Source organism: Anthonomus grandis, chromosome 22 (genome assembly GCF_022605725.1).
Source record: "Anthonomus grandis grandis chromosome 22, icAntGran1.3, whole genome shotgun sequence".
NCBI lineage: Eukaryota > Metazoa > Arthropoda > Insecta > Coleoptera > Curculionidae > Anthonomus > Anthonomus grandis.
In genome coordinates, this window is record NC_065567.1 from 15,808,345 (window position 1) to 15,824,344 (window position 16,000).

At 30.6% G+C, this 16,000-nt stretch overlaps 1 protein-coding gene across 2 annotated transcripts in view; it reads right to left on the reverse strand.

Moving 5' to 3' along the window:
* LOC126749073 (klarsicht protein) overlaps positions 1-16,000 on the reverse strand; it is a 275,493-nt gene that overhangs the window by 42,871 nt on the left and 216,622 nt on the right. For both annotated transcript variants that reach the window (XM_050458695.1, XM_050458694.1), the window contains one exon: positions 11,909-12,046. In XM_050458695.1, the coding sequence (XP_050314652.1) occupies positions 11,909-12,046 (138 nt within the window). The remainder of the gene's footprint in view (positions 1-11,908; positions 12,047-16,000) is intronic.

A 16,000-nucleotide genomic window follows, 5' to 3' on the forward strand; every position in this document is an offset into this window, starting at 1 on the left:
AGCAATCTTTTTTTGAATAACAAGATTCTGTAATTTTCTACTAAACCAAGTGATGATTACAATGATGACAAATTAGATGATTTAAAATGTTTAATTGGAACAAACATCTCAATAGCAAAATAGAGAGCATTGTAAAAAATATCAATGCATTTATTAATATCCTTCTGATTAAAAGCAGTATCCCAATTCATGCAAGCAAGGTAATTATTAATGGCAACAAAATCACAGTTTACAAAATCATAATAATAAACATCATACTTAAGACTAAAATCACAATTAATAGGAATACTTATTTCATAAGCAAGATGGTGGTTTGATGCCGGTGATAAATTTTCAGTGGTATATATGACTTCAACATTTGACAAACAAGAAATGTACCAAACAAATTTGGCAAGCCATTTACCTGCTTAAGATTAAGATAGTTACAACAACTACATAGCACATTTGCAGATGTTATAGACTCAGCCGTCTCAACATGCAGTCCGTTCACAGAGTTCCTTCATACCGCATGTGGCAGATTAAAATCACCACACAATAGAATATCACAACTAGTATGAACACTCACAAGATCCATGGATGTAGAGGCAAATTCCTCATAAATTGATAAAGGAGAAACAGGAGGGATGTAGACAGCACCAAAAATGATATTCTTGTCACTGCATGATACAAGCACAAAGATGTGTTCCAGGGTTGAATCACTGGTCTGTAATAACCTGGCTTTAAAACATTTACGAACAGCAATCAAAGTGCCACCACCGCTTTGCCTCCCCGTATTTGTGTAACTTCGATCCTGATGGAAAATATTGAAGTCAGTGAACCTTAACTCCGAAATCTATGGTAATCTACGAAATCTATGGTAATATGTATGCTTGGTTAAATAGAATAGCATTGATTTGCTAGACTCCGTCAGCCTTGCGTATTTGATGAATATATAGAATGATTGAATACTTTTTCATCTCTTTATTATTGTATCTCTATCTTTAATTTTTTTTTATCTTTTAATTAACAAATGAGATTCCTAATGAGAATTTTAAGTGGATGTTTAAAAATTTAATGGAGAGAGGGCAAGTTGAAGACTTGACTAATTTTGTTCCAGAATTTCGTCGTTTATTAAGACCATCATCAGGGCTATTTCTATTCAAGCTACTTTTTTAAACAAAAATAACAAAGGTTCACATAAATCATCCTAAAATTTTATTCTTTTTTTCTGTAATTTGAGTGTGTTACTAAACACTTAATTGAGTATATACATCTCTGTCTCGCAGAAAATTTTCTCTATAAGTTTACCTTTGTCTAGCTCTGATTATACTAATCGAGTACCAGGAAGGGCAAATACAGGTTTAAAAAAAATTAATTCTTTTGTTTTATTTAGAAAGTTTAACCAATAATACATTGAATCTAAAATGAGATTTAAAGTACCACCACATACTTAGTCAACATGAGTTGAGGTTAAGAGAACATATATATAAAGTCATATTTAGGTACATAATTATTTTATTTGAATTTGTTATAGACGTATCTCTTTTAATGAGTGTCTTATGCTCCGATGGTAGACCCGCAAATAATAAATCTAAAAATAAAAACCCAGGGACGTATTTAAAAAAAAATATAATGGGTTCCAAAAAAAATTAATATTGCTCAAATGGAGTGAAATGATATTTTACCCATTTCGATCAATATTTAGTACCTGACCAAGAGGAACCACTCCCTTACCTAAATTCGAACTTTCTATAAACATGAGCTTTTAAATAAACTTTTAAACTAACTTAAATATTTTTTTGTAAAAAATACAAAAATTCTCGATATATTTATACATTTCAATAAGACAGAATATCGAGTAATATCAATTAAGCATGTCATACCGCACACCGCAATGTCAACAAGTAGTTAATTAAATCCTTAACGAAAGTGTTACAAAAGTGAAAACAATATTTTATGAGAGGTTTATGTAGCTTTAGAATCCGTTTTTTTAACATCTCTCTATACAATATCTCTAAAAAGGCTGATATCAATTAAATTATAAAAATGGTCTTAAGTATATTAGATCATTATCTATATTGACAAGATCTCTAATAAAGCTGAAATCAATTAAATTCTAAATACGGTCTTAAGTACAATAGATACAGAAAAGAAAAGACATTTTTTAATTATTAGATAGGCATTTAAAACCAGTGTTATTTAAATAAAATCCTCTGGTATCAATTACAGGGAAGCATTTGCACCGAAGGTTTATAAAACTCATTAATTAAAAGTGTCTCTAGTTTTTCACTTTTATTCACACGTAAAACAGTCAAAGATGACCAGTAAAATATGGAGATTTTACCAATTATAGCTGTAAAGATGTAATGATATAAAGAGTTAATTACCAACGCCCGTTACGGTAATTTTTTCTTGGCGTTACCGAAGCAATTAATATGAATTTTTATGGTGAAATTTTTCTGGTAACTTTTATGTTCCACTTTTGCCCACAGTATAAGAAAAACCCATATTCTGTTACGCCTAATTTCGTAAAATTGTCGAAATTTTACCTAATATTTGATAAAAACGGAAGCAATTAGCTATAATTTCAGTAATTTATTGAACCCATTAATAACCCATTAATAACCCAATAATTTCTGCCTGCTCTTACATTCGTAAAATAAGTTTCTTCTATTAAGTTATTTCTTCATGAAACGGTAAGCGCATGTAATTGACAAGGTACTCAAGTCGCATACTAAACTGCGGTCCGAAGTAATTTATATATTAATATTTTATTTTATCATTTGTTTTGTGGAATTGCAGACGACAAGCTAAAGATTTATAAAATAATTTTGCATACCAAGAAAAATAAACAATGCGATTAATGAAACAATTCGAAATAAATTTAATTTGCCTTATTATGACGGTAAATGTCATTGCTGTTGATCAAAAATGATGGACAGCGGTGTTATTTAGTTTAACCCAGTTTCTTCAAAAGCAAAAGAAGAAAAGTGACATTATTGACGTTTTAGTTTTCCGATTTGGAAGAAAAAAATTATTTTCTATTTAGTAAAAATCCATAATTTTGACCTCTTGCACGAGTTATAGAATGCAATACATTTAATTTATTTATTTATTTTGACAAATTGTTTCACCATTTCCTGCAAAAAAACAATATTTGGAAATATGAATTTAAAAAAATACAACATCACAATAAATTTATGTTTTTTTTCCCTCTTTGAGATTTAGGTATAAGGGTATTTATTTTGTTTGGGGTTTATAATTTGTGGTTGCTATAAATTGTTAAAATATAGTTTATACTATGATGTCACGAAGAATATTTTAATTGTAATTTATGTATGTCTTAGTTATATCTTAAAAATTGTTAAAACATTATTGGAACATTTGACTCTGTAAATGGTTTATAATGTTAGGCTGTATTGCTAAAAATAAATAATTAATAAATAAATTAAAGCTTAGAACATTGAAAAGCTAGAATTAGCATTGCCTTGGACATATGGGCAGCTGGTTTGCTTGCGACATCTCTGATGCAATGATAAGCTTATGCTTAAATGGCAAAAAAACACTTTAAAATATCATAAAAATTTATCACTTATTTTGACAGACACAAAACAATACTACTGTTCCTCTTTAATGAAATATGAAGCGTTTTTAAAATAAAATATGATAAGATACTCTAGAAAGAATTCAAAGTTAAATGAATGTAGATAAGTATATTAGCGAAAAGGCAACAACATTGTAACGCCGCTCGATAGCATTGTTGATGCTACTGACACAAGGAATCTTTACCAGTGACGTCGTAAAAAAATATTTACATGATAAATATTTATTAATAATAGATTATGCTTTAACTATAAATTATTATTGCGGTTTATGAACTCCTTAAAGGTAAGTACCTTTACTCTAATAAAAAGCATTTTTATGCAAATATTTTATAATTATTATTGATTTCTTAATAAGTTTTTAGTTAGGTTTATTTCTATGATCCCCTATTCTACGTTTATGATGACGGTTTTCCCTTGATATGATGTTATGACAGTATCGTTATTTACTTCTGAAAAGATCGTCTTGAATCGCGTTTTTCTTATGGTGCAGCACAAACGGCACAAGTTTTTACTATCGTATCTTAACTGTACCTTTTTCAACTAAAAACACAGAACTTCACAAATGCCGAATGTAAACACAAAGCTTCACATCTGAGCTTTTGCTTGCGGGGTTGCCATTCCAATTTTTTTAGAAACAGTTATAGGAATAAACATGTTAATAATATTTTTTTTTTGCGTTGAAGATGGTATTTTCGCGCTTAGAATAAGATATATCTATTTCTACTTTTCGAGAATTACTTATGAGAATCGGTGGATATTTTTGTAAACAAAACACCCACATGTTAAACTCAAACAAAGTTGTTGTTTACTAATTCTAGTCTTGTTTTAAGAATAAAAACTTTACAAGAAATTTTGTAGTAAATTATACGAATAATCATAATTGAAAGTTGATGCGCAAGCGCAGAAATATCGTTTCCTAAAAGCTGATGTTTGTAATATACACTAATCATTATTTAAAAATAACATTATAATTCTCCCTTCTTCATTATTATTACTATATTTTTAGGTTGAGTTTTATTTACTAGTTTATTTTAGTATTATTTTAAGCCCTTTTATCGTTATTTATATTAATATATTTATGTTCACGATAAAAGAAACATATTCATTCAAAATTCAGGTGCTTTTTTCTTCTTTTTTTTCGGACAGATCTATGTGTCCTTTCTTTAGTGCTTCTTTCATCGTGAATGTACTGTAAATGGATTTTATTTGAACACTTTATTTACATCTATAGGCATATGCGAACGTCAAAGAACTGTTTTATGTGTGCCGCTGCTGCCCCGATTCTTGCTCACTTTCCAAGGCTCTTGCCTGAAGAATATACAAGCGCTTCTATGAAATTTAAACCCAGAGTTTACAAACAACAATTAATTTTATCTTTTTAACATTTTTATAACAGATATTTTATTAAATCTTTTATACTTGCATTATCAATAATAGATCGCTCACTCTGCCTGATGCTATGCTGCAGAGTTTTTTAGAACTGACCAGTGGTTTATATGAAGACGTATATTGAATCTGATTATTACTTGTAGTTGTCACTTAATGTCGGAAAAAAGAGCCGTTAGAAAGACAGGTATGATCCCTTATACTTGTCTTCTAAGCTGAAGTATTGTAAAATGCAGACAAGAAATTTTAAATCAGACATCGGAACGCATTCGTTTCAATATGCTTGGGTAGCAGAACCTCCATACCATCGATAAGGTTAACTGCATGCTTGTGCTCAAGTGTATACAGGTCCTAGAGGAACTGGTGAGTAAGGCTTCAGCGTGTTTGGGTTCCTAGCCACTCAGTAATTTTGGTAACGACTCTCTTGTTGGGTTTGGAGCGTTACCGCGATTCTGTCGGTAAGCTTCAAAACTATAATCGGCATAGATCTGTCGCCTCATTAAAGTGTCTTCTCGTCAGCAAAACACTCTGGAAATCGACAGAAGGACGTAGGCTAAGTGGTGAATAGTAAAGGGTATTTTAATTGGATACTGCTTAACACCATGGATTGCGTCACCATCGTTTTTGTTGGGACTAGTACGAAACTATTTTACAGACCTCTTGTACCGTAATACCAAAGTATATAGATTTCAACGTTAGATAGTTAAGTTAGCTCAACGTTAGTTCATTTGTTAGACTGTGGTACTACTTGTATTTGTCAAATTATTCGGCAAGTGACGTGTAATGTGTAGCCTGCATGCAAGATGACGTAGATTGTATTTAAATATAATGTTTGAATATAAATTTGACACACTATAAAACTTGTCCCAATTTTGTGCCATACTAGCAATGGGAGCAGACTGGCTAATAGGTATTAATCAAGGTTAGATTAAATTGGTAAATACGAGTTATCTTCGTGAGTTTTATATTTTGTCTTGTCAAAAATTATTTATAAAAAAGTTTTATAGTCTAAGTGCCTACCTATAGATAAGCTAGCAAGCGGCTCGTCAAACATTCGGCTATTTGTATGCTTATTCGTTAGCTTATTACAGATAATTATATTATTTCTTATGAGAGACAGTGTTTGTTTAGGAGGCAGTTTAGGTTTAATAAAAACAAAATCATCTTAACTGTTAACTGGTTTTACAAGCTGTTAATATTTTTTTATAGTAATGACCGTTCTAATCTTAAGTTAAAACTACTGGCTTAAAATAAATTAAATAATTTAAGTCGAATTAATCCTTTAAGATTTGCAAATTTTCTAAACAAATATCTATTGAATTAATATCTCAAAAAACAAACACTAAACACGTGTTTTCATTCATTATAAATTGGCTAAGTATTTTTTAATAAATATACGTTTCCAAGAACTTGTTCAAGTTTTCATTTACATATTTATGAAATGAAATGATTTTAAAAAAATCTTGGGCTTATCGAAAATGTGTAGGTATTTAACCTATATTACACAATAACAAATAAAAGACTAAATGGTATAGACAGAACAATTATAAAGAACTAATTTATAAACATAACTAGTATCTAACACACCAGAATATTCAGAAAAAAATATAGAATGAAATGCCCACACCATTATCAATCGACACAATCACATTTAATTACAAATGTAGCATAATTGCATGCTATTATCACCATGTGGGGCTCGTAATTAAATTACTTTTTTACTTTATGGAAAGATATGAACACTTTGATTTACTATGATAAATAATATAATAAAATCATATATTTAATAGTTATAACTTTTAATAAACTGTCCTTTTGGATACGTTATTAAAAAACTACCTCATAAAGTTTTACCCAATTAAGTGATAATAAAATAGAAGTTAATAAGTATATAAAATTCAGTGTAAAATTAAGCTTAGCTAGCAAATTAATTATAAAACATACCATATAAACAATTTTTAATCCTATAATTAAACTCTCACAATAACAAAAACACTCAACATTTTTGTTTCACAAAATCTTTGGTTATTTTCCACTGCAAGAACAACTTCTGATTAAATTTCACTTGCAACGGCGTCCGACACTGTAAGTCTGCACACCTGCCTGTAAAAGACCAACAAGCAAAGAAACCAAAACAGATGCTACTAAATTGCCCATAGCCATAGCCCCAAATCAATGACACACCTTGGCTAACATGATGGCAACCAATCTTAAAATAAAATACAACAAAAACAGGGTGATTTCGCATCAATATTATTTTTAAGATCCCTGCCAGCATAGTCCCTATTGTTTAATAATTAAAATAAAAATGTTAACTGGTTTAATGATCTGATAGCCGGGATTGAAAACAAGGCCGGATGAGGAAAATCAAAGTTACCAAGAACTACTAGAGTATTATACCAAATTGTGACCCTCTTCATCGCTTATAGACTTAATGCGATTGACACGTTTAACAGGAAGACTAGTTTTTGTTTACGTTTAGTTCACGTTAAGGATGATATCATTTTCTTTAATGCCATCGGATATTCTAGACTTGCTTAACTATATGTACAGTTAGTCTTTTTATGCGGTTTCATTTTGCCTGATTAGTGTTATGATATTCAAGTTTTTACGCCTTTTATGGCGTCGATCATATTTCCTTTGATCAAATTTATAAGGTGTAATTTGAATTACACTAACAGGAAAAATTAATTTAAAGTTATAAATTAACGTTCTATGTAACCAGAAAATGAAGGACAATTTAATATCATTAAATATGCATTCGAGATGCTTAGTAGCTATAAAGAACAAACACGCATAAGAACAGAGTGAATCCTTGAAATCTCTCGTTGTTCTTTGAGGTATGATAATAAAGGTTAGTGAAAGAAGTTCACTAAGGCATCAAAAATTTTCAAAGGGAAACAATCATTTTCTGTCTACTTTTTAGCTGTTTCAAGTAAAGCTAGTTTTTAAGATGAGAATAATTAATCAGCTTAGATGGTATCCCCAGGCTAGAATTTATGATTTGAAACTTCTCAAAACATTATCAATGCAGATCTAAAAAATGCACAATATAAAGTCCCAATATATTCTATTATTTTAACAAGATAAAAAGAAAAAAATACACTCTTTTTTCCATTAATAGTTCAAATATTATTTTTAAATTAATAAAATTCCCTTGGTTATACAATACCTCATAACACTGATCTTTCTAGCAAATGTTAGTGATTAGTAACAACAACCACATAAATCTCTATCACTAGAATCATCTGTTACCCAAGTGAACAAATTAGAAACTGATTATTTGGTATGATAGTCTCACTGACAAATACATAAATAGAATACCACCAATTTTATTTAACTTAACATTATCCAGGTGGCAAATAAGTTAGAGCATGATTATTTTTACATTTCCTCTCTGTTGTCTTAACTTCATAATGATAATTTGAGCTTTAACACTTTATACATATGCTTTTATTGTAACCAGCAACTAATAAATTAAATCCAATTGGTTAAATATATTATTTTAACAGAACGAAAGACAAGAATGAATTAATTGAAATATTGAAGCAATTCAGAAACGACACGAAAATACCAATAACACAGAAACAGAAAAAAGCCAGAAATTATAGCAAATATTAGGAAAAAAGCATACATTTATAATATGTATCCGAGTGTTAGATCTTTTTAAATCATATTTGGCAAATCGTATCCAAAAAATGCGATGTAATGATACTTTAAGTAGCGGAACGGTCATGGAGTATCTCAAGGCACAGTGCTGTGACCAGTTTTATTTTTAGTTTATATTAATGAATTGCTGAAGAATGATTCAATTATTTACTTTGCCGATGACACTGCAGTGACATTTACAGACAACAATTGGGAAAATGTATTTTTGAAAGCTGAACAAGGCCTTAGCGTATTATAAAAATGGATAAGTAGCAATAAAATAAGCCTAAATGTTGTAAAAACTAAATTTATAGCATTTTCATTAACGGCTGCCGATCAACCCGAACAAGCTGATATTAAAATTCATGCCACAACCTGTAATTTATTAAATACTTCTTGTACCTGTCCAAGTATACAGAAAATGAATAAAATTAAATATTTAGGCTCATATTTTTGGCAACATCTTCGCTGGAATGAGCATGCTATCGAAACGGCGAAAACTTCTAAAACTATATTACAAATTTAATTTTACCCGCTTCGAAACATTCTAAATGGAAAAAACAATAAAAATAGTTTATAATTCCCTTGTAGAGTCTATTTTAAGATACTGTTTACCAATTTGGGGTGGTCTTCGCGAAACTGCATTGCGGATTTTAAAGGTGTGCCAAAACAAAATCTTAAAGATAATTCTATTTATAAAAATATCCAGTATCCTACAATTAATCTTTATTCTCAATTTAATGTTTTAAACCTAAGAGGATTATTTGTAAGTACAAGTCTTTATTTCTACAAAAAAATAAAACATGTTTTCACTGAGCTTGATCATCATTATAGCACCAGTTCTGAAAGAGATAATGAAATACCATCCTATTTTTTAACAAATCTCATTTGCAAAGAAATATATTATTTTTGCTTCCAAAAAATTTTCCGCAAAATTTAAAAACAAAAATTGAGGTCATAACCAAAAAATTTAAATATTGAACTAACACAGTTTATTACACGAAATTATAAAAGTTTTAAAAAGTTATTGATAAAGTAATTTAAAGTACATTCGTTAATTATTTTTGATTATCAGTTTACGTAGTTGCCATTTGTCATAAAATATAATCCCCTGAAAGTCGATTCACTTGTTTTGCAATTTTGTTTAAATTTTTAATTTCCTCCTAGTTACTGCTTGTGCCTCCTCCGCCCCCCCTGCTCCTTATAGTAGAATAACATATTTATTTATTTACAAAGGACAATTACAACACAAACTTTTTTTTGTCTTTGTATCAATATAGGAAATGAAAAATTTTGAACACAGGCCTAATTTGTGGTCTAGTCAAATTTTTCGTTTCATTCTAATGGATTTATTGTTTAATTGACATAATATGACAAATAAGAATCACATTAATTTTTGTTAAAATATCTATACTTAGTACTATGAATTAAATTATAACTTTTAAGTTGTGTCTATAAATTGGATTGTGTATTTGTGAAAATTTCCGTAATATATTCCGTATTCCCTAATTTATTGTACAATACTATGCTAAAGCATCAAGATCTCTTTGCAGTCGAACACAATTCTCATGACAAATATAGAAATGACTGGAGTAAGATTGCTTTGTGGAAGGTGACCACTCAGTGTTGGATAAAAATTTGACCCAAAGGCGTTGGATTCAACAAACTGAGAACGATCTTTTACACAGGAGACGAAGAACTATATAAAGCCATCGATATATTTTTTTGGCCTATCGAAGGTCTTCGAAACATCTACGAATAGCACATTGTGGTAAGAAATATTTTTTTTTAGTCGATGAAACAACAACACCTCAAAGACCTTTGATAAGTTGGAGAGTATATGGAGAGAGGCACCGCTCTTAAATATTGGCGTAATTATAGTAATCATCCAAACTACTAAAAAAGTAGAAGTACTTAAGCAATATTAAATATGAGAAGCAGGGAAGTTTTAACTTTCAGTTAAAGGATTTATTAATATATTATGGGAACGGAATCTGGGCCAAGATATGTAAGAACTGAATGTGGCGAATCCATGTAAACACTCTTAAAGAAATCAGCAAAATCATTGACAATGCGTTGGGGTGCTCTAAATGAAGACCGACCCAAGACCGCCAAAGTAGGAATTCGGGAAACCTTTTCCCTTTGATTAAGGTATTTCCAAAACTGTTTGGGACCTTCTTTACAGATGACTCAGTTTTTTTAATATAGAATTTATAGGCATTGTCAATTTTAATTTTTGTTGCTCTATAATAAGAGAATCAAATATAGTTAAAAGTTATATTTAGTATTTAAAGAAAGGCCATGTTTGATCCAATATAAATGCTTACAGAAGAGTGATACTGCCAGATTGAGTTCAAACGCATTAGTTAAAAACTGCCAATTGGTCTCAGAGACAAGTCTATACAGCAGAGGGCAATTAGCCTTTTTAAAGTTGTATAGTATTTGATATCAGAATTAGTTTGGAAGGAGCCGCATGATAATTTGTTCCCTAAGATTACGGAGGTATTGATGCTGCGATGTGATTTATCTTCAGAAAGAAATGGATGATTGAATGATTTTATTTAGCAACCTCATACTTAAAATTACTTATCATAAGGTCCAATGTATCATTGTAGAAATTTTTAAATGTATTAAATTGTTTAAAGTTGCGTAATGCGGTATAATGTGCTGCTAAAATTTGGAAGTCGATATATTGAATGAAATCACTATACACTTAATGATTTAAAGAATTTTTTCAAGATTGTGCAGGCAACACTGGTAAAAAGTGGGAAAATCTAGTCTTCAAATTTTTTATTTATGCCTCGTAAAACACGTTTAACCATATTTGTATTTACACCTTTGTGACAAGTCCGAAAAACCGCATTAGGTCACGATCACGATTGCAAAAACAATTAGAGCGCCATTTATGTGTCATATTTCTAATTGTTTGCTTCTTCTGCCTGACAATACGAGAAGCACCTCAATTTTGCAAGGTTATCTATACAAATTTATATCTAATAATCTTTTTTATCTTACATTTATTTTTTATCAACTAATTATTAGTTTATTAACAAATGACGAGCATTTATTATTGAACTCTTGGCTCTATAATCGTATTTTTTTTATTGTTAGTCCATCATTTTTTACCGTCACCCAATAATAAATTACAGTAGAAAAGTTTAGCATGCAGTACAGGGTGGTCAAATAATATTAATCCTCCTGAATAGTATTATAACTAAATCTATACTATAAGGTATAATATTTGTTAATAGTTTATAACCAAAAAAATATGCATAGTTTGGATTACTTACTTCCTCACTAGAATCACAATCTTCAGGTTGGCTATTACAATTTCTGCGATGTGGTTCCTTACCACTTAGTCTAGGGTACTTGGACACCGGTTCTCTATAACAATCACTATCAGATTCATCTGACGAAGTTGCCGAATTCTGTAAAGAAATAAAATAGACTGTCACTGTATATCAACAAGGTCTTTGAAATTATTATTAGCTTCTCCCGACTAAAAACGTACCACATATATTAAGAAATAAGCAGAATCCTTTGAAATGTAAATAGAATCCATACTACTACTATAAAATCATTACCAGGAAAATATCCCAGATATAATTTAGCGATTAACGCGTTATTGTTTAAAGCAAATGTTTCACTAATCTCGTCAAAAATTACACTGATGGACGTTAATTTTATGAATGTGTTTGTTTATCAATATTAACTATTGTACCTATTTATCTTGCAATTTATCTTAAATGCGGCAAGCCGTCAATTAAGTTCTGAAGTTTTTATTTACCTTTTTTTGCTATCAGCTAATCATATAGAATTATCTTAACGGAGAATATGTGAAATATCACACGTATTATTGTTTATCAAATCGATTTGGCTAAAGCGAGTCATATAATTAATATGATAACCTAAACAAAATAGACACTGTGCTAAGCTTGATAAATGAAAACAAAAGAGGGTATCCGGTTTAACTATTACTAATTACACAATATATCAGACAAGTAAATCATTCATGTTTAAAAACCATTGCCAACCATGCTTTAAAATGGTTTTTAAAAACTGTACATAACGTAGCGTTAAAGCAATAACTTGAATAAATTGAATGTGCATAAACTTCCCAACGCAACCAGAAGTAAAAGGTTGTAGATACTGACAGAGATACAGATAGTCTGCACCCTTTGATCCAAGATCAGTTCAATGAAAACCATAACTTTTAAATGACGAAGCTACTAAATATGTCTGAGATAGCTTGTAACAATCGCCTAGATGCACCCTACGAGTATACTAGCAGAACGTTTCAAAACAAAAAAAAAGTTGCTGTTGCCATATACACTTTGTGACTCACAGGAACAAGAAGGGTTGACCCACATCAGGCCTGGGGGCAAAATAAAGTACTAATAAATGGAAATCTCATCATGATATGTCAATTGCATCATTCAATGAAGAGAGTAAATATGTAATGCATGTAACTACTAAAAGATATATAAGCGAAATTATACTAGAGGATACAATATTGCTCGAGCCAAGAAAAAGAGAATGCAAGGAGAGGTGTAATTTAGTGATAACTGGAGCCTTTGCATGATGGGTTGTTGGATATGTGTCAGAACAGATAATACTTGCATGCATGGATAGATCGAAAACCAATATAGAAGTTGGCTCTACGAGATTATCCAAACTCAGGGCTAATCTATCAACCTGTTAAACACATGCAATTGCAGTTGATTGAATGGGAATTAGAAAACACAAATATCAGAATATTCTCTGATATCCTATAAAAGCAATGAACTCAAATCTAGAGATATACAGAACTCAGCAGCACTTGATCTGGAAAAGAGCAACTACAAAATCAATGTAATAATGATGTCACATCTTATATCATCACAAGGTTTTGCAGAAAATATAAAATGAGGTGCAGAAATAATTGTGAGCCCTATATATTACCTAAATCAAAGAAATACATTCTCAAAGATATGGCCCATAACATTCCTAAAAGATTTAAAGTCAAAACTTAGAGTCTCATGATTACCTAAATTTGTGTTTTTTTTTTAAAATGGGACAATGACAAGAATCCGTCTAGAAAGTATCCGGATTTTTTTATTTTTTCTAATTTTAATATATTTTATTTTCATAAAATCCGAAGACAACACTAATGCGTCAAGAAAATGTGCCGATAGTCACATCAAATATTGTTGATTTTAAATAGGCGTGAGTTTTGTGAAATATTGTCGCAAGTAGAAAAAAGAAATATGGTGGAATATTTATATAGAAAAAGTGTTTGAAACGTTTAAAATCTAGTGCAATTGACTGAACTCGGAAAAAGTGCAATGTTTGAGACAAGTAAGAGGATAAAAACTGGTACAGATATAAGACATAGACCGATTACGGGAAAACCGCGTAAGATTTGTTAAAACAATTTAAAGGCCTTAATGAATTTAGGCCCGCAAAATCCGAGCCTAGGGTTTCGAAAACAGGCCAGCCAAATTTAGAAATCAATGAAAAATAAATGTGTGTATAAAAAGTGTCCGCATGGTACCGAAAAGACAAGGCTACATATCAAGGAAATCAAAAAAGATCCCTGCAATAACACCTCTACAAAAGCAACTAAGAATGGAGTTATGTCAACGTTTCCAATGAGATAATTTTAGCAGTATTTTTATATCTGAAGAGAGTTATTTCCAGATGAGTGCAAACCATCTCAAAGTCATGTCAAGAGAAAATGTTACTATTCAAATTTCCCACAAAAATAATAGTTTGCATAGTTGATGGCACTGTTAATAGTGCAAAGTATTGTGATATTTTAAATGGTTTTCTTCTTGAAACGGTTCATGCGATATATCCAGAGGGGTGGCGTTTTCAGCAGGAAAATGCCATACTTCTGCCTATACTCAAGCTTGCATGCATGCAAGAACACCAACTGACAGCAATTCCTAGGCCAGCAGCTTCACCAGATCATAGTCCCATTGAAAACGTAATAATATAGGAATTAATGACGATTAAAGTGGAATGAGCGGTCTCACGAAATAAAGAAGCTTTGATTCGTTCAGTTTTACAGTCCAGGACCACCATCACTAAACTATATGGATAGGTGACTGCCATCCTGCTCAGTATGGCAATGGTATAAATGAAGATTTAGTTAAGTGTATAGAATTAAATGACGTGGTATAGGTAAATGAAATGAATTGTTTGTTATTTTATTATTTAAATAATAAATTAAAATAATATATACTGCAAAATTATACTTGTGCTTAATTTTTTCCGGATACTTTCTACACGGACTATATATCTCTACTCAATGCTTAGCAGAAAATATAACTTCTTTGGACCAAGAAAAAAATATAAATATCCAAATAATGAAAACAACAAAAGAGGCCACCTTTAGCGAAATCTTAACGAGGAAGAAATATAAAAGCTGCTTTCCCAGACAGGTTAAGAGAGGTTCAATCTGATGTGTAGGAGGCGAGAAAAGAATTTTAAATAGATGTACTTCACAAAGAGTAAGGGCTAAATAGCCTCGAGTCATTTACTATCAATCTAATGTAACTACTGTTTGACGATGTGGAAGATTGTGCAGATTTTAATAGAGAGAAATAGGAAGGTTCATATTCTCGTATATTGTGTCCTAAAACTGTTCAAAAACACATAAAAAAAGGCAGATTGTTGCGATCATGAGATCGATAACGACTTACTTAAAGTACAAATTATAACATTAATATGCATCGAGATTCTGTAATACAGGCATTGTTCGTGGTAATTGGCGATTACTAATCCAGCCAGGGTTACATCAACTTATATTATGGGTGAACGTACTTCGGCATACCTTCAATAGACTCTTAAGGTCATCGATAATATTGTTGTAAATTAATTTTTGCCTCAGTGAATAAGAAAAATTACATATTAACCAATCATTACCGCTGAAAAAAGCCTTTGTGGTTGTGTCTATTTTTACATATTAAAACATGTAAACATTGTTAACGCCGCTTCCTTTCAAAAATGGAACATTGCGACAAAAAACGAGGCGTTGAAAGTAGCTATACAATACACTCTCGCAAATAAATCTAAATTGAAAATATATCCGCATCCAATATCAACATATACGATCCGGAAAAAGTAATTACTTTTTATGTATCTATTATGATAAACATGGCTAAAGGCGATCTGTCGATGCGATCCGAGGATACCGTATATAATAAATATGTATGTTTAAAAAAAACAGATATAATGCATTTTAAATTGGACGGTTTTTGATTATTTACGGTAGTTTTCTATAATGTAAGCCCCGTGCTTAATCTAGAGACTTTTATGGCTTAACATTTAACTTAAGAAATCGTCAATTTTATACGCTCCCATTTTAAATCTACTGTACGTGCTTTTTACTCGATACC